This window comes from Meriones unguiculatus, chromosome 11 (genome assembly GCF_030254825.1).
Source record: "Meriones unguiculatus strain TT.TT164.6M chromosome 11, Bangor_MerUng_6.1, whole genome shotgun sequence".
Lineage (NCBI taxonomy): Eukaryota > Metazoa > Chordata > Mammalia > Rodentia > Muridae > Meriones > Meriones unguiculatus.
The window spans coordinates 15,779,014-15,805,336 of record NC_083359.1 but is presented as its reverse complement, the minus strand read 5'-3'; the positions used below and the strand labels follow the sequence as shown (position 1 = coordinate 15,805,336).

General features: G+C 48.4%; 1 protein-coding gene across 1 annotated transcript; it reads right to left on the bottom strand.

The window, feature by feature from the left end:
• Positions 1-277: 277 nt before the first annotated feature.
• On the bottom strand, positions 278-24,952 carry Slc36a2 (solute carrier family 36 member 2). The gene is made up of 10 exons (XM_021634609.2): positions 24,736-24,952; positions 21,364-21,454; positions 20,361-20,449; positions 19,138-19,233; positions 13,022-13,106; positions 8,927-9,145; positions 7,283-7,381; positions 2,985-3,151; positions 2,117-2,286; positions 278-681 (listed from the first exon to the last, which is right to left on the bottom strand). Exons 1-10 carry the CDS (start codon positions 24,894-24,896, stop codon positions 410-412), a joined length of 1,449 nt encoding a protein of 482 aa, XP_021490284.1. The 5' UTR covers positions 24,897-24,952; the 3' UTR covers positions 278-409.
• Positions 24,953-26,323: the final 1,371 nt, after the last annotated feature.

Here is a 26,323-nt window from a genome sequence, read left to right as displayed (position 1 = left end):
CGGCCCTCTGCATCTTTTTGATGCTGAGGTGAGTATCATGTTTTCCCGGTCGAGGTTAGGAAAAGGGTATTTACCAAAGCATGAGCGGGCCAAGACTTGTCTTCTGCCAAAAGCTGGTGCTTGCTGCCCCCTTGTGGCTGATTTTTGCACAGCTCCACTCAAAGTGTGAAATTAGCAGGTAAATGACCAAAAAAAAAAAAAAAAAAAAAGGAGGGTGGGCTTCCACAGGAGAGCTCCGCTGTGTGTGAAATACTAAAGAAAGACCTTTTTTTAAAAAAAAAAAAAAAAACATAATAACCATCTACATCTTGTATCTTGTGAGTCCCGGTTTTTCATGTCTTGGGCTAGAGAAAAGATGAAGTGAAACAATGTAAAGACGACCTAAGTCACCGTGTGGGAGGAGAGTCTTTCACTGGATAAACATAGTGGAGTTGGACAAGGTGAGGGAGCTCCCCGACTCTATCAGCTCATCCAGGGCCTGGTAGGTCCCGACCACGAAGCCCACGAAGCCCAGGATACTGATGAGGGCATCCTTAATGATGGTCAGGGGGCTCATGCCCTCAGAGTAGTAGGTGGTCACCTCCAGCAGGGGCGGGATGATGAGGGCCAGGGCGCTGCTGCTCACGGAGCCCACCAGGGAGAGGACCAGGTCCAGGCGTGGGATGAGGATGGCCAGCATGCCTATGGGAGATGAAGGGGGACAGATGGAGAATCCCAGGTTTGGTCAACGCCTTTATAGGTTGTTGACCAAATGACCTTTAAAAAGATGATTTTGCCTTTTTAAAAAGATACCAACCTCCCTTGGAAACTCGGTTTTGCAAGCGATAGTTGAGGGCTGGCTAGGTAGCTCAGTTGGTAGAACACGTGCCCAGCACTCATGAAGCCCTGATTCTATCCCCGGCACCATGCAAGCTGGCTGGGGTGACAAACACCTATAGCCCCAGCACTTTGGAGGTGAAAGCTGACACCAGGGATGGCCACCCAGACCCAGTTTATAGCCAATTGAAAGTCTTCATTCCAGCCAGCTGGGACTATACCCAGGTATTTGGGTCTGTGTTTCCCAAATGCTCTATTTCGTCAGCAAAACAGATCGCGCTGTTTACCTAACCACTGTTCAAATATCAGTAGCTTTAATGGGTCTTTTGTCACTACTATTCCATACATGTGTGTGTGTTCTGAACGTTCTCCCCATCAAATGACTTTTGTGCATATTTTCGTGCTTTATCCTTTGACCTGTGTAGGAGGTCCAAGGACAGCTTTCAGGAATGGACGCTTTCCATGGGCCCTGTGGGTTCTGGGGACTGGACTTGGCATCGGAACCATCTCACCAGCCCTTCACCACCACAACTATCGAGAAAGTATCTCGTGTGGCTCGGGCTGGCTTCAGACGTGCCGTGTAGCCGAGGGTGACCCCGAGCTCCTGAGCCTCCTGCCTCCACCTCCTGAGTGCTGGGATCACAAGTGTGCACCATCACCTTCTCGTTCTGAGTTGCTGGGGGAGCGAACCCCAGGGCATCACACGTGCCAGGCAAATACTCTACCAGCTGAGCCACGTCCCCAGCAACCAACGTTCACCGCCCCGTTATGTGGCACGGGTACTGAATAAAATGCCATGAAATAGAGCCTAGGGCAAGCGTACCACGATGCCCTGCGCACACTGGTAGCGTGCGATCGTTATGTAATTCACTGGAGCTCAACGAGCCTGTCCTTCGGCCTCAGTACACCTTTCTAATTCTGAAACATCTAAGACTGGTTTGCGTGGAGGCTGGGGAGACGGCTCAGTCAGTCAAGTGTCTACCCTGCAGGCACAAGGAGCTGAGTCTGATGTCTAGAACACATGTTAACAGGAAGAGGTGCAGTCGTAACACCAGCACTGGGGAGGCGGAGACAGGCTCATCCCTGGAGCTTGCTGGCTTGGTGGCCGAGCCTAACTGTTGAGTTCCAATGAGAGAACATATTTAAAAAGGAAAGGTGGTGCCTGAAGAATGTCACCTAAGTTGTCCTCTGGCCTCTACATGGATGTGCACATATGGATGAACACACACACACACACACACACACACACACACACACCTCTGGAAATGGTCAGAAGGCTCCCGGACTCTGTTCTACTTACATGTGAGGCAGACCATGGCGAGACGAATGGACAGGTCCACGGGCAGTGCCCAGCGCTTGGACACCTGGGAGACGGCCAGGGGGATGATGATTTCCGCAGGGACGTAGAACTGCAGGGCGTAGGTGCACAGGATGCCGACCACGTACAGGAGCTTGACTGACTGGTAGAGCCTGCAAGACACACGGCCGTGTTCTCGACAGTCCGACACATCCGCGCCCGGCCTCCTGGGGACAGCGGTCTCCGACTTGGGGACAACCTCTGTTTCTTTGTCTGAAAACGAAGGCGTGAAGCCTTCTCCGAGTGCAGAGGCGTCTCCCAGAGCGCGAAGGGGATCGGATGGCGGCAGAGGGGAGGGCCGTGTTGGTGAGGGGCAAGCGGTCCCGCGCATGTGCACACGTGGTGCGGCCACAGACCGTCCTGGATCAGACTCAAGGTACTCATGTACCTTGCATGTCAAATTCTTTTACCCACTGACCCATTTCCACATCTCACGTTTTCAACACTAGCTCCCCTGGCTTGGGGGGTCCCGGTGGCAGCAGAGACTTCGTCGTGAGCCTGGCAAGGGGAACCGGAAGGGTCCAACCCACAGAGAGGAGTCTCTTGCCCCCCAGCACTGGTGTCTTCTCTAGGTGACCAAGGACTCTTGCTTCTGTGCTCTCCCTGTAGTTATGTCCCCTGCGCGCTAAGATGCCAAGGCCCGACTCTCAGCAGGTGGCTGCTGACAGGACCTCTGTATCCCAGGATTTGGATGTGGTCCCAACCTCTCCCCATGGGAGCGTCTCTGGACCCTGCTCTGCCTGGGAAAGGAAGCGAGCTACACATTTCCACACATCTCTCAAACCCTTCCACCCAAGAGCCCCGACGGTACCAGCAGTTGGGCAGGTTCAGGGTGATGCTGGCTTTGATGTCATCTCCAAACCGCAGGTAGCCCAGAGCCCCGATGGCAATGTACAGGGTGGTGACGATGGACATCCCTAGAGACAGAATGGCTGGAAAGCGGCGGGCGTCCTTCATCTTGTTCTCCAGAGGCAGGACCTGCAGGGGCATCACACTATACATGGGGGATAACAGCAGCAGCAGCAGTGACAGTAATAACTAGGAACACAACGGAGAGAAAGCCTTGCTGCCTCTGACCTGTGCCCAAGTGAATCAAAAGGCGGAACTTGGAGAGACACTTGTACGCTCTTGCAATGTTATAACTGTGATCAAAAGGTGGGGGGCACACAAACATTCATCACTATAAAATGGGTAAACATCATTATAAAATGGGTACATTCATGCAATGGAATATTATACATCCTTTAAAAAGAAAGAAATCCTGAAGGAAATCCTGGGGTTGGAGAGATAGCTCAACGGTTTGGAACACTTAACTGCTGCTGTTGTAGAGAACCCTAATTCAGCTCCCAGAACCCGTATCGGACAGCTCACAACCACCTGTAACTCCAGCTCCGGGGGATCTACACCCTCTTCCGGTTTCTACGGGCACCAGACACACATGCAGTGTACCTCTATACATGCAGGCAAAACACTCATATGCAGAGAATAAAAATAAAGAAATATATTTGAAGGAGATCCTGACACACACATATCGCAGTGCCCGTGGAGGCCAGAAGAGGGCGTTGGGTCTCCTGGAACTGGAGCTACAACCTGATGTGGGTGCTGAGATTCGAACCCTGGTTCTCTGTAAGAGCCGCCGGGCTCTTAACTGCAGGGCCATCTTTGCGCTTCTGATTTACGGCACCAGCCACTTGAACAGGGGAGAGGATACCTCACTGTGGTTTGGATTTGTTTTCCCAGTGAGAAGGTGCCCGTTTTCATATATTTGTTGGCCGTTTGTAGTTCTTCTTGAAGAAGTCTCCCCTTGGGTCACACTCACACGTTTTGCAGCTGGATTACTTTGTTGTTGCTTGCCGGGTTCCAAATACACCCTGGGTGTCAGCTCTCTGTCAGGTGATCATGCGCTTCTTGTTCTGAAGGCTGTCTTTCCTCTGCTCTTGCCTTCACCATCCAGATGCTCTTTAGACATAGCCCCATCTGCCAGTTTACTTTTTTCTTCGTGCCTGTGGAATCTTCTCTAGGAATTCATGCCCTGGACACACCACTGTGTTCAAACCCCACCCTGACGTTCTTTCTAGAAGTTTGAGAATTTTGAGTCTTCCGTTAATGTCTTTGATCAATTTTGTGCTGATTTTAAAATTTTAATCATTTAATTAAATTAAATGTGTGTGCAGAGCTCAGGGGGCAAACTGGTGAGAGTTGGTTTTCTCCTTCCACCCTGTGGGACCCAGGGTTGAATTTAGGTCATTGGCCTTGGAAGCAAGTAACTTCACACGCTGAGCCATCTTGATGGGCCTTGGATTGATCTTCTTTAGGTAAAGTTTCTATTCAGTGTCATAAGGTTGAGTTTCAGGATGTTATTCTTCCTGATTCTAGGAATTTAAACTCAAGGGAGTCCCAGATTCTGGGATAATTCAGTGGTTGAGGAAATCAGTCCATAGAACCCCTTTTCTTTTTAGCAAGGGGATGTAAAGAGGAACCCTTGCAGGCCTCAGAGTATGACAGGAACCTTGCTTCCCTCTTCCTTTGTTTCTTTCAGGCCACATTCCCTAAAGGCAAGTCCCAGCCACAGAGCCACATTTTGGGGTACTAGTGACAGAGCAATTCTGCAGACATCTGAAGTAGCCAAGAGCAACTAGGAAAGTGAATCTCCTGGTGGATCTCATGAGTGAAGGGGATTCAGGATTGACTTCACAGCTTACGGTGCCTTGTGCAAAATCAGGATACAGTGCCCTTGGTCAAAAATCAAGAAAGCTGCGATGGTGTGGGCAGAGCGTGGAGGGTGTGACACCTCTGAAGACTGGCCCTGATCGGTTGCACAGGTTGCACACCCAGTGAACCTGACCTGGGGAGAATGGCTAAGACTTCATTCCTCTCTCACAGTGTTTAAGCCGTTGAGAAACACCTGGAAGTCACAGAAATGTGTGGAAGCATAGGAAGACAAAAGCCGGGCGTTCTGGCCACGGGATAGTTAAAAGGAGATTGGCTAGAAGCTGGTGAACTCAGAGAAAGATTTGCACAGGCTGGGCATGGTGGCACATACCCAGCATGGGGAGGCAGAGGCAAGAGGATTGCCAGTAAGTACAAGGCCAGTCAGGGAAACATAGCAAGACCCTGTCTTGAAAATCAAACCAAAACAAGATTTTAATACACACTTTACCAAAGAAGACATACAAATACCAACTAAACAGCACAAAGAAAGGCCAACCCATGTCTCAGGGGGGAAAGCACTTGCCCACAGATAGCTGGATGTGGTGGCACACATCTGTAAACCTGGCACTCCTCAGGTGAAGTGGGAGGCAGAGTCAGGAGAATCGACAGAAAGCTCATGGGCCACCTAGCCTGAGGGCTTAAGAGCAGCCAAAAAACAGTAAGAGAATCTATCTCAAGGAAGTGAAGAACTGGCTTCTGACCTCCGCCTGCAAACCTGCACCCTCACAAACACACTCTTAAAAATTAATAAGATAAACAATCAAATATGTATAAAAAGTATAAATGATACTCACAACCGATTACCATTAGTTGTTAGTAAACTGCAAATTAAACCATAATCAAATGCCACTACAACACCTTTCAAAATGGTTGGAGTAAAAATATATTGCAGCCGGTGGGCACAGCTCAATGATGAGGTCCTACGTTCAATTCCCAGCACCCTCCCCCACACACTCTGAACTGACAATCCAGACAAGCACTGGCCCAGAGGCAGAAGGGCTGGAATGTTCACATGTTCTGGTTGAAGTAAAAGTGCTACAGTAAGGGGGGGTGTAGCTCAGTGGTAGCATCCCTTGCCTAAAGGACTGGGCTCTAGCTTCAGTCTCCAGCACTCAGAGCACTGACAAACATCTGGGACAAAATTACTGCCATTCTGAAAACTGTTGGCAGTTCCTTCTTAACATCTATAAATATGAGTCCCAGAAGCCTATTCCTAATAATAATAATAATAATAATAAGTTAAATCCACACAAAGACCCATATACAAGTGCTCAGAGCTATTAGAGGCTAGAAACAATTCAGGAACACTTCGGTGCCTGAGCTGAGAGGTAGGACCGACCTCCGTGGCCACTCTTAAGTGTGAGCACTGAGCTAGGGATGCAGGGTTAGAAAGCGTACACTGGGCTGAGAAAATGCTCTTCTCAACATTGCTATGTAGCCTCTACTTCAATTGAGGAGAAAAGGAATTATTGTTTTTTAATGAGCCAGGATCTCATGTAGCTCAGGCTGGCTGTGAATATGCTATAGAGTTAAGGATGGACTTGAACTCCCGATCTTCCCGCTTGACCCTCTGAGGGCTGGAATTACAGGCTTGCACCATTACGCCCTGTTTATGGGGTGCTGAGGATGGAACTTAAGCCTTTGTACATGCAAGGTGAGTGTTCCACTAACAGAGCTACATCCTTGGGAGGCAGAGGCAGGGGCAGGCAGATCTCTGAGTTTGAGGTTAGTCTGGTCTACATAGTGAGTTCCAGGATAACCAGGGTTACATAGAGAAACAACAACAGCAAAACCAAAACAAACAAACCAAAAATCCAAACCAAAACCAAAACCAAAACACACACACACACACACACGCACACGCACACGCACACACACACACACACACACACACACACACGCACAGCCCCACCTAGATCTTTCATGAAGTCTTTCATTTGAATTATGTACAACCACTAATCTTGATGTTTTTAAAAAATTAGAAAACTCATATTGTTGGGAAGATAAACAATATTTGTTTGTTAGTTTTTTTTTTTTTTTTTTTGAGACAACCTTTCTCTGTAAAAGCCCTGGCTGTCCTAGACTTGATTTATAGACCAGGCTGGACTCAAACTCACAGAGATCCACCTACCTCTGCCTCCCAAGTGCTGGGATTAAAGGCATGTGCCACCACTGCCCAGCTGGGAAGATAAACATTGGATAGACATATTGAGACAAAAATAATCGGTTTGCTTCTTTGTCATAACCTACTTTCCATCTGCTGGTGACAACTGATCCAAATGAGACCAAAGGTTGCTTTATCCCATGTGTAATTTCCACAGGCCTAACCCAATGGCCAAGAGCACACAGAGACTGGTTCACAGGTCCAGGGAAAGGCCACCTTCATCCAAACCTTACCACGCCGATGCTTTCGAATGAAAAAATGGCTGTTCCAAAGAAGAGAGGGTAGGTCTTCCAGCTTGCTACCAGTGGCAACTTGCTGGGGTCTGGAATACCCTATAGGAGAGAAAAACAGGAGATTGTCATTCTGTGGGTGTGCTTGAGCTCTGCTAAGCGAGAGGGACTTTAAGAGGAGAACTGGATTTGAGAAAACTAAATGCCAAAAAGTGCAGCAAGCCTTTAAAATGAGGTAAAACTGATAACTATGGACTTTAATATTGCACAGTACCAAAGAGCCAGAGGGCAGGAACATGCAGGCATTATCAAAGCACCGAAGATCAGATTCTCATGAAGGAAGCAGGTTTACCAGTAGTCTCTAAAAGAACGTTATGAGCACCTATGAGTGGGTAGGGGGCATGAGTATTCGAAGTTATTGTAGTGTAGTTATAGAATGTTTTAGGGCCAATGTAGTTACTCAGATATGGAGTCTGCTGTTCTCTTTCTGAACCGTAGATTAAAGGGAGAGAATGTAATGGGTGTGGTAAATACTCTACTTACGCCATGGCCCAGAACGTTAAAAACAAACACAGGATTTTTTTTTTTTTTTTTTTTTTTTTTTTTTTTATAATTGAAGATTCCTGGAATAGCCCCAACACAAAGCAGAAGGCGCTATCTCACTTAGGAAATTCAATTTTGTAGCATTTCTGTCTTTGAGACAGGGGCTCAGGTGTCTCAGGCTGGCCTCCAGCTCGCGATGCAGCCAAGGGAGACGGTGAGTTTCTGATCCTCCTGCCTCCATCTCCCACGGGCTGCAGCTCATCAACGGACGTAGTTTCCTTGCAAAGCAAGCATAGGTTTGCGGGTGTGTGGTTGTGTGTGTGTGGTTGTGCGCATGTATATGTGTATACGTGTGGGCGAGCATATATGTGTACGCATACACGCACACACTAGTGTGTGAGTGTACATGCGTATGTGTGCGTGAATATATTTGCGTGTGTATGCACCTGTGTGGACAGGTATGAGTGTATATGTAGGGTGTGGACACATGTGGAGGCCAGAGATCAATGTCAAATGTCTTCCTTGGTCCCTCTCCACTTTCTTTTTGAATTAGGGTCTCTCACTGAGACTGGCTAGCATGGCTGGTCAGTCAGCTCCCAGGATTCTCTGGTCCATGTTGTGCTCATTCCAATTCTCCAAACCCAGTACTGGAACTACAAGGGCATGACACAGCACCCTGGCTCTTCCACAGGTGCTGAAAATCTAAATCCAGGTCTTCAGGCTTGTGTGACAAGCAGTTTACTGATGGAACTGTCCCCCCAACCCTGCAAACCTAGCTTTTTGAAAAGCTGAATTTGAAACCAGGAGCAGTGTAATCCTTGCACTAGGGAAGGCAGAGGCAGGCGTATCTCTGTGAGTTCGAGGCCAGACTGGCCTACAAAGTGAGTACAAGACAGCCACGGCTACACAGAGAAACCCTGTCTCAAAAACAAACAAACAAACCAACCTAGTCATTTGGAGACACCATAAGAAGGAGGTAGCTCAAACGATGAAACAGTACAAAGAAGCAACATCACATGCAGTTTCCTCCTAGGCTGAAGGGTGAGGAGCGTCTCAGGACTTGGTCCCTGTCTCCCGGGGAGCCAGTAAGTGGTGTGCACCAACCTGGACGATGTACTGAGCAATGATGACTAAGCTGATTAGCATGCTGATGTTGGCCAACAGGGAGAAAATGGTGAGGACGCGGAGGTTCCGGATGAAGACCAGAAGGCCCAGGACGGGCAGGAAGGTGAGCATGTAGAGTCGTGAGTCCATGGTGGGCGTCAGAACTGCCGTTTCATTGTTGTGGCAGCTGATGGTTGTGCCATTAACCGCTTCTACTACCTGAGGCGGGAATGAGAAGACAAGAGGAGGAAGAGAAATCTGACCACACGATGGACCCAGTGCTTTCCCCAGAACCAGACTGTCTTACAAAGAGTTGGGGGCGGGAGAGGTCTTGGACAAGTATGGGGCACTTGAGAACTTCTTTTTGGTTTCAATTTTTTAAAACATTTACGTTTATTTACATGCTTGTGTGTGCGTGTGTGCTCGCCCTGGTGCATGTGTGGAAGTCGAAGTCAACTCTCAGGAGTCGGCTCTCTCCTTCTACCATGTGGGACCGGGGCTCAAACGCAGGTCATCAGGCTTGGCTGCAAATGCCATCTCTCCAGTCTAGTCTTAGTCAAAATCCTCCCCACCAGACTGTGAGGCTACCAAAATGGTGAAGTTAATGACAGGTGACTGCATTAATGGTGGAGCCTGCTGCCTTGCCTCTCGACATCCATTCCCCTGGTCTCGGTTATTCGCAGGGAATTCTCTTTTACTGTTGACTGTAGCTTGGGAAAACTTACAGGATTACAGAGCTGGAGGGCTGGCCTGTAAATCAGGCTCTGCACTCTGCACTTGAGATGGAAATCTCAAGCCAAGTGTCACAAAGACCAACCAAAAAAAGTGAAAGTAAACCCTGACAATGTGGCCCCAAGGGATGAATCACTTATTCTGGTGTCTACGCACACACACACACTCCTGGTCTTTTCTCAGACTCTGCTTTTAGCTTGTTCTTCCATTTTATAAGTTGGCTTAGAACCTTCTAGTACACGTATTTTCTGTTTAAAAATTTCCCAGAGTCTCCTTCTTTCACTTGTAACCCCTAAATCCCATGAGTTATTGATCTGTAACTGGCCTAGAGAGTTACTCTTTCTTGCTCTCCCTTTTTAAAATGTTAGATCGCTTACCTTATCATTGTGTGTGTATGAGTGTTTTGCCTATGAAGGGCCCAAGCAGCTGCCCTGCAGCAGCTGTGTTGCCATGACAGGCTTCCTAAGATACTGTAGGCCTGAGTTTCTGTTTCCTGCTAATGTTCCAGCAGTCTCTTAGATCATGTTTCTATTTCTCGGAACATGAAACTCTAGTCCATGGAAACGAGATACAGTAACTCAATAACCTCCCTGAAAATCAGAAACAATAATCTAATAACGGCCTTGAAAAGTCCCCAAGCACTTGACCAATCAAATTAAAGACTAGTCAGAAACCTTTTTGCTTAGCCAGTCAAAACGATATTGTTAGCTGGGCACTCTTTGTTAGCACTCTTTGTTACCTGGGCACACCTGGTTCCTTGGACACTCCATGAAATCTGTCCCCCACCCCATCCCCTAGATCAGCACCAAGCCATCAGTTTATGACAATCAGCTTCTGCTAAATGAGAACCAGTCGTGTAAATACCCAGTGAGAGAGTCCCGTTCCTTGCTCTAACCATAAATAAAAACCCAGGGTTGCAGCTACTTAGGGCTCCCCTCCCTAATCCAGTGCGTTGGACGGTGGGGAGTCCACGCTTAAGCCTAAAATAAAGACTCTTCGTTCTTGCTCAGGTGGTGGTCTCCCGGTGTTTCGGGGTCTTTGTGATCTTCAGAATAACACCTATGTGTGTGTTTGTGCACTGTGTGCATGTCTGGTGCCTGCTGAGTCAGAAGAGGGCCTCAGATCTCTGGAGACTGGAATTAACAGATAATTGTCAACTCTCACATTGGTGGTGGGACTAGAACCCAGGTCCTCAGCAGGAGCAAAAGGTGCTCTAATCCACTGACCCATTGCTCTAGCCACAGTTATTCTTTATTGACTGGAACTGTACTAGCATTTAGAATGTCAGGGTTCTCCTTTTATTTTTATTTATTTATTTTTGGTATGGATTAGAACACTGGACATCCTTGAACCCTACTTAGTGAAAGCTATCAACGCCTCCAAACATGTTGTAAACAAGACCCCAGTGGTGGTTAGTTTTAATTGTCAAGTTGACACAATCTAGAATCACCCAGGAAGAGTCTCAATGAAGAACTGTATAGATCAGGTTGGCCTGGGGCATGTCTGTGTATGTGTGTGTGGGGGGGAGGGTATTGTCTTGATTTTTAAGTCATGTGAGACAACCCAGCCCACGGTGGGCAGCACCATTCCCTAGAATCATGTCCTGGGCTATGTAATCATGGAGAAACTGAGCTAAGTAGTGGGCATTCAGGATTCATTTCTCTCTGCTCTTGGCTGTGGATGTGCTGTGAGTAACGGCTTAGGGTTCTTGCTGCCTTGACTTCCCCACAATGATGCAATATAACCTGGAGTTGAGAGCTAAAATGAACTCCTTCTTTCCTTGAATTTCTTTTTGTCAAGGTATCCTATCACAGCATCAAAAAACGAGACCAAGCAATCTCCTAACACACATGGTATACATGTCTCTTTCTTAAAAGGTTAGGGGTGAATGAACGATCGCTCCAAGTTTAAAATCAGTGAAACCCTAATATAAGCAATGTAGGTGTCCAGGCAATAGAATTCATGGCAGAACAATTAGAATCTAGAATCATGTAAGAAGAAAGTGTAAAGCTGTTTCTGGCATCAGTACTGGGTCCTCTCCAATACATTCATCCATGCATTTTCTACACAACTTCTCAAGTTACATGATAAAGATTCATTTTATTTTGTAACATAGCAATCACTATATCCAGTCTTACTTTGGAATCTTATTTTAACATAACACACATCACGGGTATATAATTATGAGTCTGATCTCTGGAAATTTTCCCTGCTTTGTGTGCGGGCGTTACCAGGATAGAACCCTGGGGCCTGGGCATACAGAACAAATGCCGTACCACTGAGTTTCTTGGCTTGGCTTTAGCTTTTATTTTTTTGAGGCAAGGTATCATGTAGTCCAGGTTGGCCTCAAACTTACTATGTGGCTGAGGCTGACCTTGAACTTCTGATCCTCCTGCCTCTTCCTTCCCAGTTTGCATAGCACTGGAAGTTGAACCCAGAGTTTTAGGAATGTCAGGCAATCGGTCTACAACTGAGCTACATCCCAACTCTTCTACCTCTGCTTTTTATGTCTGTTTGTTTGTTTTTAAATGATCCCTCCATGCAGTAGGAAACATCCCCAGATGAGCAGCCAGGCACTCACAGGCCTCCATAAATGGTCTCTGTGGTCAGGGCTCTTCCTAGCTGTGGCCACCATTGTCTTCCATCATTAGCGCCATAACCTCAGCACTGGGGAGGTGGAGCAGGAAGATCTGAAGTTCAAGATCATCCTCCACTACATAGTGAGTTTGAGGCCAGTTTGGGCTACATGAGACCCTACCTCCAACAGTAAAACAAAACAAACCCCAAATGATCAAATAAAGATAATATGAACAATAAAGTCCTCGGGTGTGGATGTGGCTCAGTTCGTAGCCTGCTTGCTGGGCATCTATGAAATTCTGGGTTTGATTCCTATCATTGCATAAACCAGGCGTGGTGGCACACACCTCAGATACCAACCCTTGGTGGGTAAGGGCAGGGGACCAGGAATTCAAGGTCATCTTTGGCTATATAATAAGTTTGTGGCCAGCCATGGATACAAGAGACCCTACCTCAAAAAAAGAAAAAAAAAATAGAAAAGAAAGAAGAAACAGTGATAGACTTCTTCGAAGTGAATCAGCTATGATAGTCAGCCCTCCCTTACTTTAATAAGACACCTGAGATAATCAACTTTTAGAAAGAAAAAGAATAGGCTTTTAAGATGGCACACACACACACACACACACACACACACACACACACACAATGGCCCAGAAATCTGTAGAGACATGGAGGGTTGCGAAGGCCAAGCTACCCATGATGAATTTTGGGGGACTCAGATGAAGTAATGTGGTAAGCAAACAATGGGTAAAGAAGCATCCTCCTGTCCCACCACCTCTAGCGTACCTGTTTTAAATTGTCTGCCAGAAACACAATGTACACACAACAGAAGCCAAGCTGGGTGACAATGAGGAAGAAGCTCACGATGTTCCTGGAGGGAGGGGGAGGGGAGAGAGACTCATTATAAAAGAAATTAACTTTTCTGATCCATTTCTAGCCAATCTGCCTTCTGTCCCCAACAGATGGTGGTCCTGTACCCACACCCTCCATCCTTCTACCCCTGTCAAGAGGGCAGAGAGGAGGGAGGTGACAACAGCTCTTTGTAAACAGCTGCACACTCAGGATAAGTGGTCAAGTTCTCAGGGATGCAAGCCTGTGCCCCACCTAGCTCCGTGGCTTTCTTCACCCCTGCCTCTCATGTGACCAATAGCAAGCACACAGCATCTATTAGCTGCCCAGGACACATAAAATATTTCCCCTAACATGTGTCAGACCCTTCATTAGGTACTGAAGATTCACAGATAACACAGGGCCTCTTGCTCTGGTGGTTTAGAACAGAATGGTTTGTAAGAAATTAGTATTACAGGGGCTGAAGGAATGCTGCAATTTCTTGCTTGCTCACAGCATGAGGTCCTGCATTCAGACATCTAGCACTCAAGTGAAAAGCAGGCATGGTGATTGACACTGGTAATCCCAGAGCTGGGAAAATGGAGACAGAAGTGTCCCTGGGGCTTGTAGCCAAATCAGTGAGTTCTAGGTTCGGCGAGAGATATGGGCAGGGTCTCTTGCCTCCACAGAAATAAGCATATGCATATATATATTCATAAATGTTCACACCAAGACATGTGAATACATAAGCTTGCACTCACATGTATGCACACAAGTTAGCATTATACTATGGCTCTAGGGGCCATGGTGACAAGGGACATCCTGTTATAATGAAACCCATCCTTTTGTATAAATGAGCACTCAAGAAATATCCACAGCAAAGGATGTCTGGTGAGAAGAGTCTTAATAAATGTATAAATCCCAATAATTTATCCCCAATCTGCCTTCACTCCCTTAATATGGTGATCTTTAATCCTAAATGGAAAAGAATAAGGGAGAGAAGAGAGAGACAGGTAGACAACAGAGAGGGAGAGACAGAGACAGAGGCAGGCAGGCAGACAGACAGACAGACAGACCGACAGATGAACAGAAAGAGGTAGAGAGAGAGTTAATGACCTGTGGAGGCAGAAAGGAGCACTTTAGAGAGAGAGACCACGATGGGCTGGAGATATGGCTCACTAGTGAAGGTGCAGTCCGGGTCCCAGGATTTACATAAATGCCAGGTATGCACGTTGCTCTTCCAATACTTCCAGCCTTGCAAGATGGAGACGGGGACTCCACAGCGAAACGGCTAGTGAAATTAGCCTTATCAGCAAGCTCTGCATTTGATTGAGAAACCTTGCCTCAACAAGCAAGGTGGAAGAGTGATGGAGAATGATTTCAGATGTCAACCTCAGGCCTTCACATGCAGGAGGACACGTGTACACTGCATGGACTCCTACACATGTGAAAGTATGCACACCACACATACATATGAAAATGGGAAAGGAAAAACAATGCATGAGAAAAAGGACCTTTAGAAGGGGGGGAAAGGGAGAAGGGGAGAGGAGGAGAAGGAGGAAGGAAGAAGAGGAGACAGAGGAAGAGAAAGAAGAGGAGGAGGAAAAGGAAAAAGAGGAGGTGGTGAAGGTGGAGGAATGAGGAAGCATTTGTGTAGAGGGAACAGGTGGCTTTCACTACTTTCCAAGTGTAGTGTTCACCAGTGGTGCAAGACCAAGCCAGAGGGGGTGGCAGTAGGTGCTCCCCAACGAGTAGGAGGGCAGTCGCCTGCATGGAGCTGTGGTCACTGGGGCAGGAGGATGAAAGCACGTTCAAAGTTCTAGGGAGCTGCAATGTATAGACCCTGACCATGGACCACTGGTTAGGGGATGGATAATCTAACATGGTGGACCTGGTTTTGACTTGCACCACTCAAAAGGAAGGACAGGCATGAGAAGGAGGAGACAGGGCGCATTCATTTGGTATCCGAAGCAGAAGGTTGTGCAGGACACAACTGTGTCTCAAGCAGCTGGGATGCTGAGTTGTGCCAACGGATGAATCCTTGAGGAGGCAGATCAAGGTTGAAGAGCATGCAGCATCTGAAGAGGAAAGGGCGGAGGTCCCAACTGACAGATTCCAAGGAAACTCCAATTCCCCAAACTCCAAAAGGCAGGCCACATATCCAGAAACGTGCTCAAGCTGGATCATAGAATTTCTGGTGGTTAGCTAAAAGCCAGGGTTCCTCTGGAGCTTAGGAAACTGGTTCCCATCTGCTAAAAGCAGGTAATTTTCCTTATTTCTGGCAGAAGGGACATATGGCTCCCCACTGACATACCTGTGGCTGCATTTCAAAGTGCATGCTGTCCTCCAGGCTCCCTCTGTATCATAAGCGCCTACTGCACATTTCCAAGTCCATGCTAGCATCCTAGCCCCCTCCCCCCTCCCCCACAGCTGCTCATCATTTTTATGACCCAGATATCCTCACTATTCTCTGCTCTTGCTATTCTTACTACGCACTCTCTATTCTCTATCTCTGCTTGTTCTCCCTTCTCTCACAGAGAGCCGTGGTCACGTCTAGTCTGCTGGCCATGTGGTCTTTCTTCTCTTTTTGCTCCGGACTCTTCCAAATGCTTCTGGGTGTTCTCTCTCTCTCTCTCTCTCTCTCTCTCTCTCTCTCTCTCTCTCTCTCTCTCTCTTTCTCTCCAACAATAAAAAACTTCCTCTTAATCATACCATGGAGCAGTGATGTTGGCAGTTTCTTTACTGCACCCCTCATCTACATTTGGTGCTGAAACCCTCACAAACTCTAACCCTGGAGAATATTGCTTGATTAGAACCACAGATCTACAGTGGTTCTGATAGGGAACAGGCAAGGAAGCTGGGGGGAAAGCTAACAGCCAAGAGAAAAAGAAGAAATGATTGTCCCTACAGCTGCTGAGATGCCCCCAGTGTAGGAAAAGCTCAGCAAGAAGGCCTTTCAGGAACATGGCGGAAGAAATAAAAAACAGTAGAGACAAGAGTGGATGCAAGGCCAGGAAGCAATTCTCTCTCCCTCCTCTTTTTGACTTCTGTGTATATGCATGATTACTCTGTGTGTATGAATATGTGTGTGTGCATGTTCACTGTGTGTGAATGCATGTATTCATGTTCACACTCTGGTACATATATGCTCTCTGGGTATGTTCACTCTCTGTGTATGTAGAGGCCAGAGGTTGATGTCAGGTGTCCTCTTCCATCAACTCTCCACTTTATTTTATCAAGGTTAGGTCTGTGGGTGAAGCCAGGACTCAGTAATTCCACTAATTTAGATGGCCAGCTCAACCCAGGGATCCCATCTCTGCTTCCCAAGTCCTCTAGATAGTCCATCACACCTGCCTGGCTAGTGCATGGGTTGTAGGGATCTGAACTCTGGTCCTCATGCCTGTGTGGCAAGCGCTTTATCCACTGAGCCATCTCCCCAGTCCCTGTCCCCATCTTTTATGAACCCAGACACTGCAGCCCTGCGCAATGGTACACACCCAGTTCAAAGTTTGGACGCAGTGTGAAAAGTACCATTTGCTCCACTGCAGGCTTTTGGTATATCCTGTGGATAACTTAAGTATTGAATACTTAAATTTTGTGAGGTCAACAAAGCTTGATTCACCAGTTTTATCATTTGTAAGAAAGTGATACAGGGCCATATTTACAGGCTGAGAGAACAGGCCCACACCAGTGATCATGCATATACGATGGTAATTAGTCGATGACCAGAAAAGAGAAGGCAGGGAGGGTGGAGTATAGGCATAAGAACAGAGACAGAGGAAGACAGAGGAGTGAATTTAAACTCAGCCACCGTGGACAGGAGGTATTGACATGCGTGTTACTGCTGAGATCTTACAGGTGGGTTTCAGGGAGGAACAGTCCAGCTCAATCAAGTGTCCCAAACTCTGAGTCTTTCTGCTCTTTCTGTTTTCCATTCTTCCCTCAAGACTTCTTTTGTCCCTGGCCTTATGACTGCTGACTTTACTTCTGTAAGTCTGGCATTCACATGCAGTGAGGTCTCCTCTCAAATGTCACCCCAGACCCATGTTGTCCAAAGTAGAAGTGGGTAGAAGTTTGAGTCAATCTGGCTCTTCTTTCCTGTTTTTTTTTTTTTTCCATTTGTGTGTGAGTGTGCATGCCCCCCCAACCCCCAAGACAGGGTTTCTATGTATAATAGAGCCTCCTGAACTTACTTTGTAGCCCAGGCTGGCCTCAAACTCAGAGATCCACCTTCCTCAGCCTCATGAGTGCTGGGATTAAAGGCATGCACCACCACACCTGGCTTGTGCATGCATGTTTTACATGTGTCCACACGTGTGTGTGTATGCATGTGGAGGCCTGAGATTGATGTCTATTGCTTTCCCACCTAATTCGTTGAGGTAGGGTCTCTCAACCAAGCCCAGAGCTCCCTGACATGGCTAGCCTTGCTAGCCAGCTTGTTCTTGGGAATCCCTAGTCTTCATTTTCTGAGTCTGGAATTCTAGGTGGAACACACACACACACACACACACACACACACACACACCTGACGTTCATGTGAGTTCTGGAGATCTGCTTGCAAGAGAAATGCTTTGACTAATGCGCCATCTCCCAGGCCCCAACTCTTTCCTTTTCTTTCAGCTAATCCCTTACTAAGACAATTTTTCTTCATTCCCCTTGACACATGCTCAGTCTTGGTCTCTGTCACCATCAGAATGGACACTGTCTGCACTAAACCTCCTCAGGGGCCGAAGTCTGCCCTAGGCTCCTTTATAATCTCTTCTCCTCACAGAAGCTAGACACATGTGCTTACTTCCCCAATTCAGAGCTCTTGCCTTAAGAAAGGGGCTGGAGAGGCCGTTCAGTGGTTAAGAGCATGTACGGCTTTTTCAGTGATTAAGAGTGTGTATTGCTTTTTCTAAAGGACCAGAGTTTGGTTCCCAGCCCCTACCTCACAACCACTTTTAACTCTAGCTCCAGGGGAGCCAATACTTTGGAGGCACGTGTACTCACATGCACAAGCCCCACCCCCAACACACACATAATTAAAAGTAATAAAAATGAGTATTTTTATTTTAAAAAGGTTGATTTCTTTAACACGAGTGCTGCATCTGCAAGTACACCTGCATGCCAGAAGAGGGCAGCAGATCCCATTTCAGAGGGGTGTAGGCCACCATGTGGTTGCTGGAAATTGAACTCACTGTCTGGGAGAGCAGACAGTGCTCTTAACCACTGAGCCATCTCTCCAACCCCAAATGAGATTTTTGTTTTGTTTTGTTTTGTTTTTTAAAGAAAATAGCAAAATCTTAGAGAGTCTCTAAAATATACAATATAGGCCAATACAACAGTGCTTGCTGCCAAACTTAATGACCTGAGTTTGAGCGATGGGACCCACGTGGTAGGAGGAGCAACCTGACTCCTTTGGGTTTCTGACTCCCTCCCCCACCAAAATAAATACACACATAATTAAGAATAAAACGCACTTTGCCCCTTCCTCAGTGTCCCGAACCTGACTTTGCATGACTCTTCATGCTACCTGGTCTTTGCATAGCATGAACCTGTCACATACCCTCACAGGGCTTGCACCATCACCCAGCCCCTGTTCCCCTCCTGAAAAGTCCCCTAAGTCCTGCCTTCTCCCCTCTAAGTAACTCTTCATCCCTCAAGGCTCCTTTCTGCAGAACCCACCTCAGCCGGCCCATCGAAGCCACCTTGGCCTGACACATCCCCCTACCCTTGGCTGCGACATTCCTCCAGTTGATGGTAGCCAGAACCTCTTCCACGTGTTTCCCATTGGGTATTGCATAATTAAGCTTTCCCAATGGACCCTGGGTAATGCAAGAGCGAAGCCTGGCTGTCTGTCTCTTCCCCTGTGGTGTTTGCAGGGAGAAGTATGGTTTCCTGAGAGTGTAAGATAAATGAACACCTGTCCGCAGAGATCTGTGAGAACTGCATGGGTGATGTTGGAAGTGACCTGCCTCGGCGTGGAGAGTCTGACCTCTGAGCCACCTTGTCAGGGAAGAAGACGTTCCCTTCCGGTATTGGTTTCTCCTCCCACATCCTAAGCTACTGTGAACAAAGCAAGAGCAACGTACCTCCCCCAGTGGGCGTGGTTCTGCAGCCAGGCGTTGGGACTGGACGCCAGTCCGTGCATCACTGTGTCTCCATAGTCCATGAAGGGCTTGTTAAGTCTGTAGGACAGAGCACAGACATCCTTTTAAGAGACAGATGAACCTAAGATTTTTTTTTTTTTAAGAGCCAAGAGGCCAAGTGGAGAGATGCCGTGCAAACATGAGGACCTGAGTTCAAATCCCAGAACCCATATAAAAGCACCGGTCTGAAATTCCTGCGCTACTACACCAAGATGGAAGGCAGAGACCGGAGACTTCCTGAATCCCTGGCATCTTGTTGACTGCGTAGCCTGGCATATGCCGCAGCAAACGAGACTTTTTTTTTTTTTTTTCAAACAAGATAGAAGGCCAGGACTGACAGCTGAGGCTGGTGTGTTGTGGCATGAGGGAATGAAGAAAGGAAAAGGACAGACGCGTGGACAGGAAAGCTGGGATCCAGCGGGGCTGTGTGCGTTCTGATGTGGGAACCTAGCGCATTTACTGTCCACAGCCAACTCTGAGGAAGCAGGTTTAGTGCACACAGCTGAACGAGGAGGCAGGTTTACTCAGTCTGGGGAGGGGAGCATCCTCAAGCTGCTGTCGTCCAGAGGAGGGAAGCTGTGCACTCAACGCACACAGTGGGAGCAGAGGCAACATTCGCCATCTCTCTGAGCCTCACCTTGGAAAGGCTTTCCGGGTCATTGGAATTCTTGACATGGCTCATGCCAGAAATACACTCCACTCAGGGCTTCCTCCACTCCCCACAACTCATGGGTTAGAAAAGAAATATTAAAGAGATTTAGAGCGAGGCCACACAGATACAGGGTGGAAAGAACATGGAGCCGGCACTGCCAGGTTCTAACTGAGGCTGTAATACCACTGTACTTTGTTTTCAGGTGTGATCCGAGCAGTTTCCACACAGCATGAGTAATAGCACATGCCTGGCATGGGTGTAGTGGTGCCTAGATCCATGGCTCTCGCTGAACTGGGGACAACCCTCAGAGGCAGGAATGGGCAAGGTCGGCTGATCAGATAAGCTCCAAAAGTCCAGATTGAAGCCACTTAAGAGCTCAGGGCCTTCCCTGAGATCTCCCCATCCCTGAAGCTCTTTTTCTTGGCAATCATGGGAACCACAGAGAAGGAAGCTCTTCTAACGAGTAGGGTGTTTGGGGGATGTCCCTGAGACCCACACACGGGACACTCCTCACCTGTGACAGAAGCGCTGGGCACACCTGACCAGGATGTGCATACAGTGGCAGGCGACGAGGCCTATCACCAGCAAACTGAGTGGGCCCATCTGCAGGCAGACAGGAGTAAGGTGGGAGAGAAGACAACTTAGTGGTGCAAATATTGCTGAGGACTCAAAGATCTCCTCCGCCCTCCTCTCTCGTTGTTGCGGGGTGGGGGGGACTCCAGCCCGCCACAGTATATGTGTAGAGACTAGAGGTCAGAGGTCAGAGGACAAAATCTTCTTTCTCCTTCCGCCGTGTGGGTCCCAGAATCAAACTCAGGTCATTGGACTTGGCAGCCAGTGCCTTTATCTACTGAGCCATTTGGTAGCCTTGAAAGAACTTTCTAGAAAACTGAGTTAAAAGAGAGTTTGCTATTCTTTCCAAAAGTTATCCTCAAGTCATGTCCCAAAAGTACACATAACAATGATGATGAAGTTTGTGATTAAGAATAAAACGCACTTTGCCCCTTCCTCAGTGTCCCGAACCTGACTTTGCATGACTCTTCATGCTACCTTGTCTTTGCATAGCATGAACCTGTCACATACCCTCACAGGGCTTGCACCATCACCCAGCCCCTGCTCCCCTCCTGAAAAGTCCCCTGGGAGTAGGGGACTCAGAGTTCTGGCCATATGTCCCTTTGGTGGCCTCTGAGGTGTTGCCAAGGATACCTAGGCTCTGCAAAGCCAGACTGGAAAACTGCTCCTACTCCAACCTTTACATTGTACAAAAGAAGGAGGCTGAGGGCTGGGAGTGGATGAAAAGTGTTGACTTGACTCCTAGTGCCTGTGGCTGAGGCAGAACTCAGACCCAGGCTTGATGTTTAGATTCTAGGTCAGTGTCAGTCACCCCCTCCCCCTCCCCCTCCCCTCCTGACCCCTGCCAAGGAACACTGTTTGCTATAGGGTATTTTAAGCCACTATTGTCTCTTTCCCCATTCCCACAGCTCTTCATAATGGCCCTGCTTAGCCATTCCTCTTACCAAGATGCCTGCATTCTTCACAGCCAAGGGGAGGCCCAGGATCCCCGTGCCCATGTTGCCTTTGACCAGATGAACCAGTGTCTGGAACCCTCTGCATGACAGAAAGGAGGTATGAGGACATGGGAATGGGGATGGGAGAGAATCTGGCAGCCATTTCCTCATAGCATGTCAACACCTCAATGAAACCGGGCAGGGAAGTTCATGGCCATCTTGATGTCCATGTATCCTTGCTTTGGTACATGTGGGTCTCCTGGAAGGTGAGCATTCATACCACGTTGTCCAGAAGAGTTCCAGCATTAGCAACTCATGCTCAGCCTATGCCATGAAGCCCTGACTATATGAGACACTGTGCTGATCAGTTTATATATTTATATAAAACATCTCATTTAATCTTCTCAGCAGGACGATAAAGTAGGCCACGGTGTGGGGTTTGGTTTACAGATGAAAAATGGAGGTACAAAAGTACTTAGATGATTTGCCCCGGTGGGCACACGGGGGAGGCGGGGCTGGAAGCCAAGCTGCTTCACAGCTCTGTTCTTTACTTCTGCTGACCGCTGGGAGGCAGACCCAGAGCAAGGGAGCAAAGAGGCAGTCCTGTGTCAGCACAGGGGAAACTGAGGCCCAGAGACTGGCCTGAGTCCCTGTGTTGTGGCAGAGACAGGACTGCACTCCAAGGAGAGGGGACAGGCAGACAGGAAAGTCCCTGTGACTTCTCAGCAATAGGTCAGGTGACGTGGGTCATCTGGGGATTGATCTTCAGAGAGAGACTTTATTTTTTCTTTTCTTTTCATCTTAGCCCGGGACATTAAATCTGGCAAATGGCATGACCTCTATCCCAGTGAAGCCCAAACTAAAGCAAAGGACGTCCACTCTTTCTGTTACTATTTACTCACGGTGTTCGGGGCCACACCCAGGGCCCGGGACATGCTAGGCAAGGGCTCTGCTTCCAGGTGGTGCCCTCCATACTTATTATTTCTCTCTTTACTTCCCTTCCTTCCTTTCTCCTTCTTCATCCTCCCACGCCCTTTTGTTTTTCTCAGGGTCTCATGCAACACAGGCTAGCCTCTAACTCACTATATTGACAAGGATGACCTTGAACTTCTGACTGTCCTACCTCCACCCCTCCAGTGCTGGGACTACAGGTCTGTGTACCACCATGCCCAGTTTATGCAGTGCTGGGAATCGAACCCAGGGCCGTGTGCCATCTAGACAGACACTCTACCAAACGAGCTATGTCCCCAGCTTCAACATACTATTTCTTTAAGACAGATAAGAAGTTGATCCAGAGGGCAAGGTCATTAGGGGAGAAAAAAATTTCCAAGTTGGGACTTTCTCTCCCAGTGAATTTCAACCCCAGCTTTCTTCTAGAGGCCCCTGTATCCCGACCTTGGGCAACACAGTACTAAGCTTTTATCTAAACCCTTAGAAGCCTTAAAAATTCCCCCAAAAACCCTCACAGCCAAGGAAAGGATCATCTGAAAGCAGTGACAGGAGTCTAGCAAGAGCCTGGATTTTGGAATCAGACAAACCAGGGTTTCAACCCAAGGCTGCTATGTACCCGGCTCTGTCATTTTGTGGGGACACATGTTTGGCTCTGCAGAGACTCTGCAAATGTTAAGAATAATGATATTTTGAAAGACTTCACCCAACTCCTGGTCTCAACACTAAACCCCGAGTCCTCTGGCTCTGGAGGACCTGCCGGTGGATTGGTGGGAGTTAAAGAACAATTGGAGGAGAAGGGGGGTGGAGAGTCCCGCATGCCTTTCCCTTTCCCTGTGGGTGTCAACATTGCTGACTGAGAACTGCACGCCCCCTGGCCCCCAGTGATGGGCTTGTTTTGCAACTGGAAAGGGGTCAGCGGGTCACTTAGGAAATTTCTAACTAAAGGACTTAGGAAACCAGAGTCAGCTTGCAGCCATTCAGCCAGCTTGTGTTGTGCCAAGCCATGCAGAATTTTTAGACCATGAGCCAGGAGGCCTATGTTCCGTTTCTGATCCCTTTGGTGACCCGGAACCACCATCACAGGTATTTTTTTTTAAGCACCTAAGAATACAATAGGTTCTATGCGTGAGGGCTTCGTGATCACATAGAAGGTACAGCCAACCTGGGAGAAGCCAACCTGCGAGAAGCAAGCCATCACTTCTAGACTCTATCACTTTCTCCAGCTGGTAAGTGGGAACCGAACCCAGAGTGCCAGACCGTATCAGCTTCACACTTATCCAACCTGTATGACTTGTCTCCAAGCCCCACAATGTCCTCTCTGGCTCTTGCTTGCTTTATTCTTCTGACTTTTGAGTAGCTGAAATTGCCACCTCGACCATCCAGGACACCGGGCGCAAGTGTCAGCTGCTTCTCTCAAAGTCGAGAAACACCCCTGCTCTGCTGTGGGTGGCCCTCAGCAGCTTCGCCCTAGTGATCTCCAGCATTTAGAAGGCCCAGGACAAGTTCCAGGGGCAAAGGAGCCGTGCCACACTGCCAGCAGCCCTTGCATCCATCCCTGCAGCCTCCCGAAGGTGGTGTGGAGAAAGGTTGTGCCCATCCCTTCAGCACCAACTCCCTCTCTGCTACACGCTCCCTTCCTCCACATTCCTAATCAGCCCTCCACACGTGCTCAATGTCCTGGGTCATACCTGCTCCTCCCTGCTTTACATATGCGGAAAGTTGACTCAGAGGAGAAGAGGACAGGGATTCCACCCGCTCCCAGACCTTCTGGTCCTCTGTCAAATGCTCTCCCCACCACACTGATGGCGTACAAGCTGCTCCTTAAAGCATGAGCCTGTGCTAGCTGGACTGCTGTGTTGGTGAAGTCAAACGAGGAGGAGGGTACTGGAGCCCTGCAGCTTGCCATGTTCTGTAAACTTTTGTGAATACCCCCCACCCCCGAATCCATCTTCCAGGAAATGGAAGAAACCAGAATCTTCCATTTTGTATGTATTTTTGAATAGCATCACTGCAGCCCCGGTGGCAACAGGGGCCAGGCTTGCTAACATGGAGAGGCTCGCTTGTTGGTAGCTGAGGCCACTGTGGCCTTACAAGCCGATTCCAACTTCCCTCCAAGTTCTGCCTCCCTCCTAGACACCCAGAGCTTCAAGTGGGACTTTAGCAACAGCACTGTATTTCAGCCTCTCCCTGCCAATAAACCTTAGCACGTGGCTTAAAGCTGTTGGGCCTCGGTTTCCTTCTCAGGACTCCAGTTTCTGAAAAGTGGCCCCAGCTAGAATGTCCTATTTGACATAATGCCTGGCTCCACTTTTTTTTTTCCTCTTTGGTGTTCCAGACGGCACAGTGGGTTGAGGGTCAGACACACCCACCTCGAGGTCCAGGCTGGAAGCTGATGGAAGCAGACATGGGGTGGCGGGGAGCCGCACTCACGTTATGCCCTTGGTCTTCGTTGATGACTCTGAAGAGCTGCCATTCACGAGACTGGGATCCTGGTTCTGCACCTTCTTGGTACCCTCAGGAGACGGCACGGGGTCCAGCTTGACAGTGGTGGCTGCTATCTGGGGACTCCCGGAACTCTTGGTCACAGACATGACAGCTCCAGAAAGGGCAAGCTCGGGGTAGGGAGAGGGCAATCGGGGAGGTGCGGGTGCAGGTGCAAGCTGGTCAGTGGATCTGTCCTCAGAGCTTGCGCTGGCTAGACTGGGATGAGACCACGCCCACCTGCAAGGACTCCCCGCCTCCTCGTGCCTGAAGAAATCCGGGGTAGGAGGAGGAGAGAAAGGAGGGCTTTGGGGAGGGAATCCGGAGCTTTATTGGTGTTGCCCAACCACAAGGAAGCAGACAACTACAAAGCAGCCGATTTTTAATTTTTATTTTGTTTTATTTTGAGATAGGATCTCATGCAGACCAGAGTGGCCTCTAACTCACTAGAAAGCCAAAGATCACCTCAAAATTTTGATCCTCCTGCCTCTGCCTCTGAGAAAACTCCTACATCCCAGGTGCCTCTAGCCTGCAGAACCTCTGAAAGGATAGGGGGGGCAGCCGGCACCTCACCTAGAGCAGCGGTTCTCCACTTTCCTCCCAACTCCGCCACTCTTTAATACAGTTCTTCGTGTTGTGGTGACCCCCAACCATAAAATTCTTTCCTTGCTACTCCGTAACTGTGATTTCGCTACGGTTATGAATCATAATGTCAGTATCTGATATGCAGGATATCCGATATGGGACACCCCCCAGGGGGTCACGACCCACGGGTTGAGAACTGCCGAAGAGCATTCGTTGCTTTCTGGATGCTCTGTGGAAAGACAGGGTTTCCTTGGAGATGAGAAGAGACAGATGCTGAACGATTCCCAGGAGCGTTTTCCTGGGAGGGCCACAGCTCGGGGAAGGGTGTGATTCCTTTAAGGTTGCATGTGGCTTTCAGATTAGAGCCCTGGAGCTGGTCTCTGAAGCCTCTTGGGATGCGGTTCTCTGTCATTATCTCTGCTCAGGACGGTTGAGCCAGCCAAACTTTCCTCCTCCTACAAATTACGGCATTTTTCTCAAGTCATACCCGTCTCCCCACCATCGCCCGTCTCCTCCTCAGAAAGCAGCGCTTACTGAGACCATGCTATGTGTAACTTAAAACACCTCGGTGGTAGGAGGGACACTGGAGACAGATTCTGAAGGGCCTGTCCCTTACCGGGGCCCCTTCTAAGCCCCCACGTGCAATTTTGAATTTGTGGTGTGTCTGTGTGTTGTATGGTGCGCGCAGTGTGTAAAATGTGGAGGTAAGAGGCGGGCTTGAGGTGCCGTCCTCACTCAATCTCCACCTTTTTTAATAATTTCAGTTTTTGAGACACTTTTGTAGCCCGTGGCTGTCCTGGAACTCATTCTGTAGACCAGGCTAGCCTTAGGCTCACAGAGATCATCCTGCCTTTGCCTCCCCGATGCCGGGATTAAAGGCGTGTACCGCAACACTGGGTTCCACCTTGTGTTACTTTGAGACACGGTCTCTCACTGAACCTATAGCTCACCA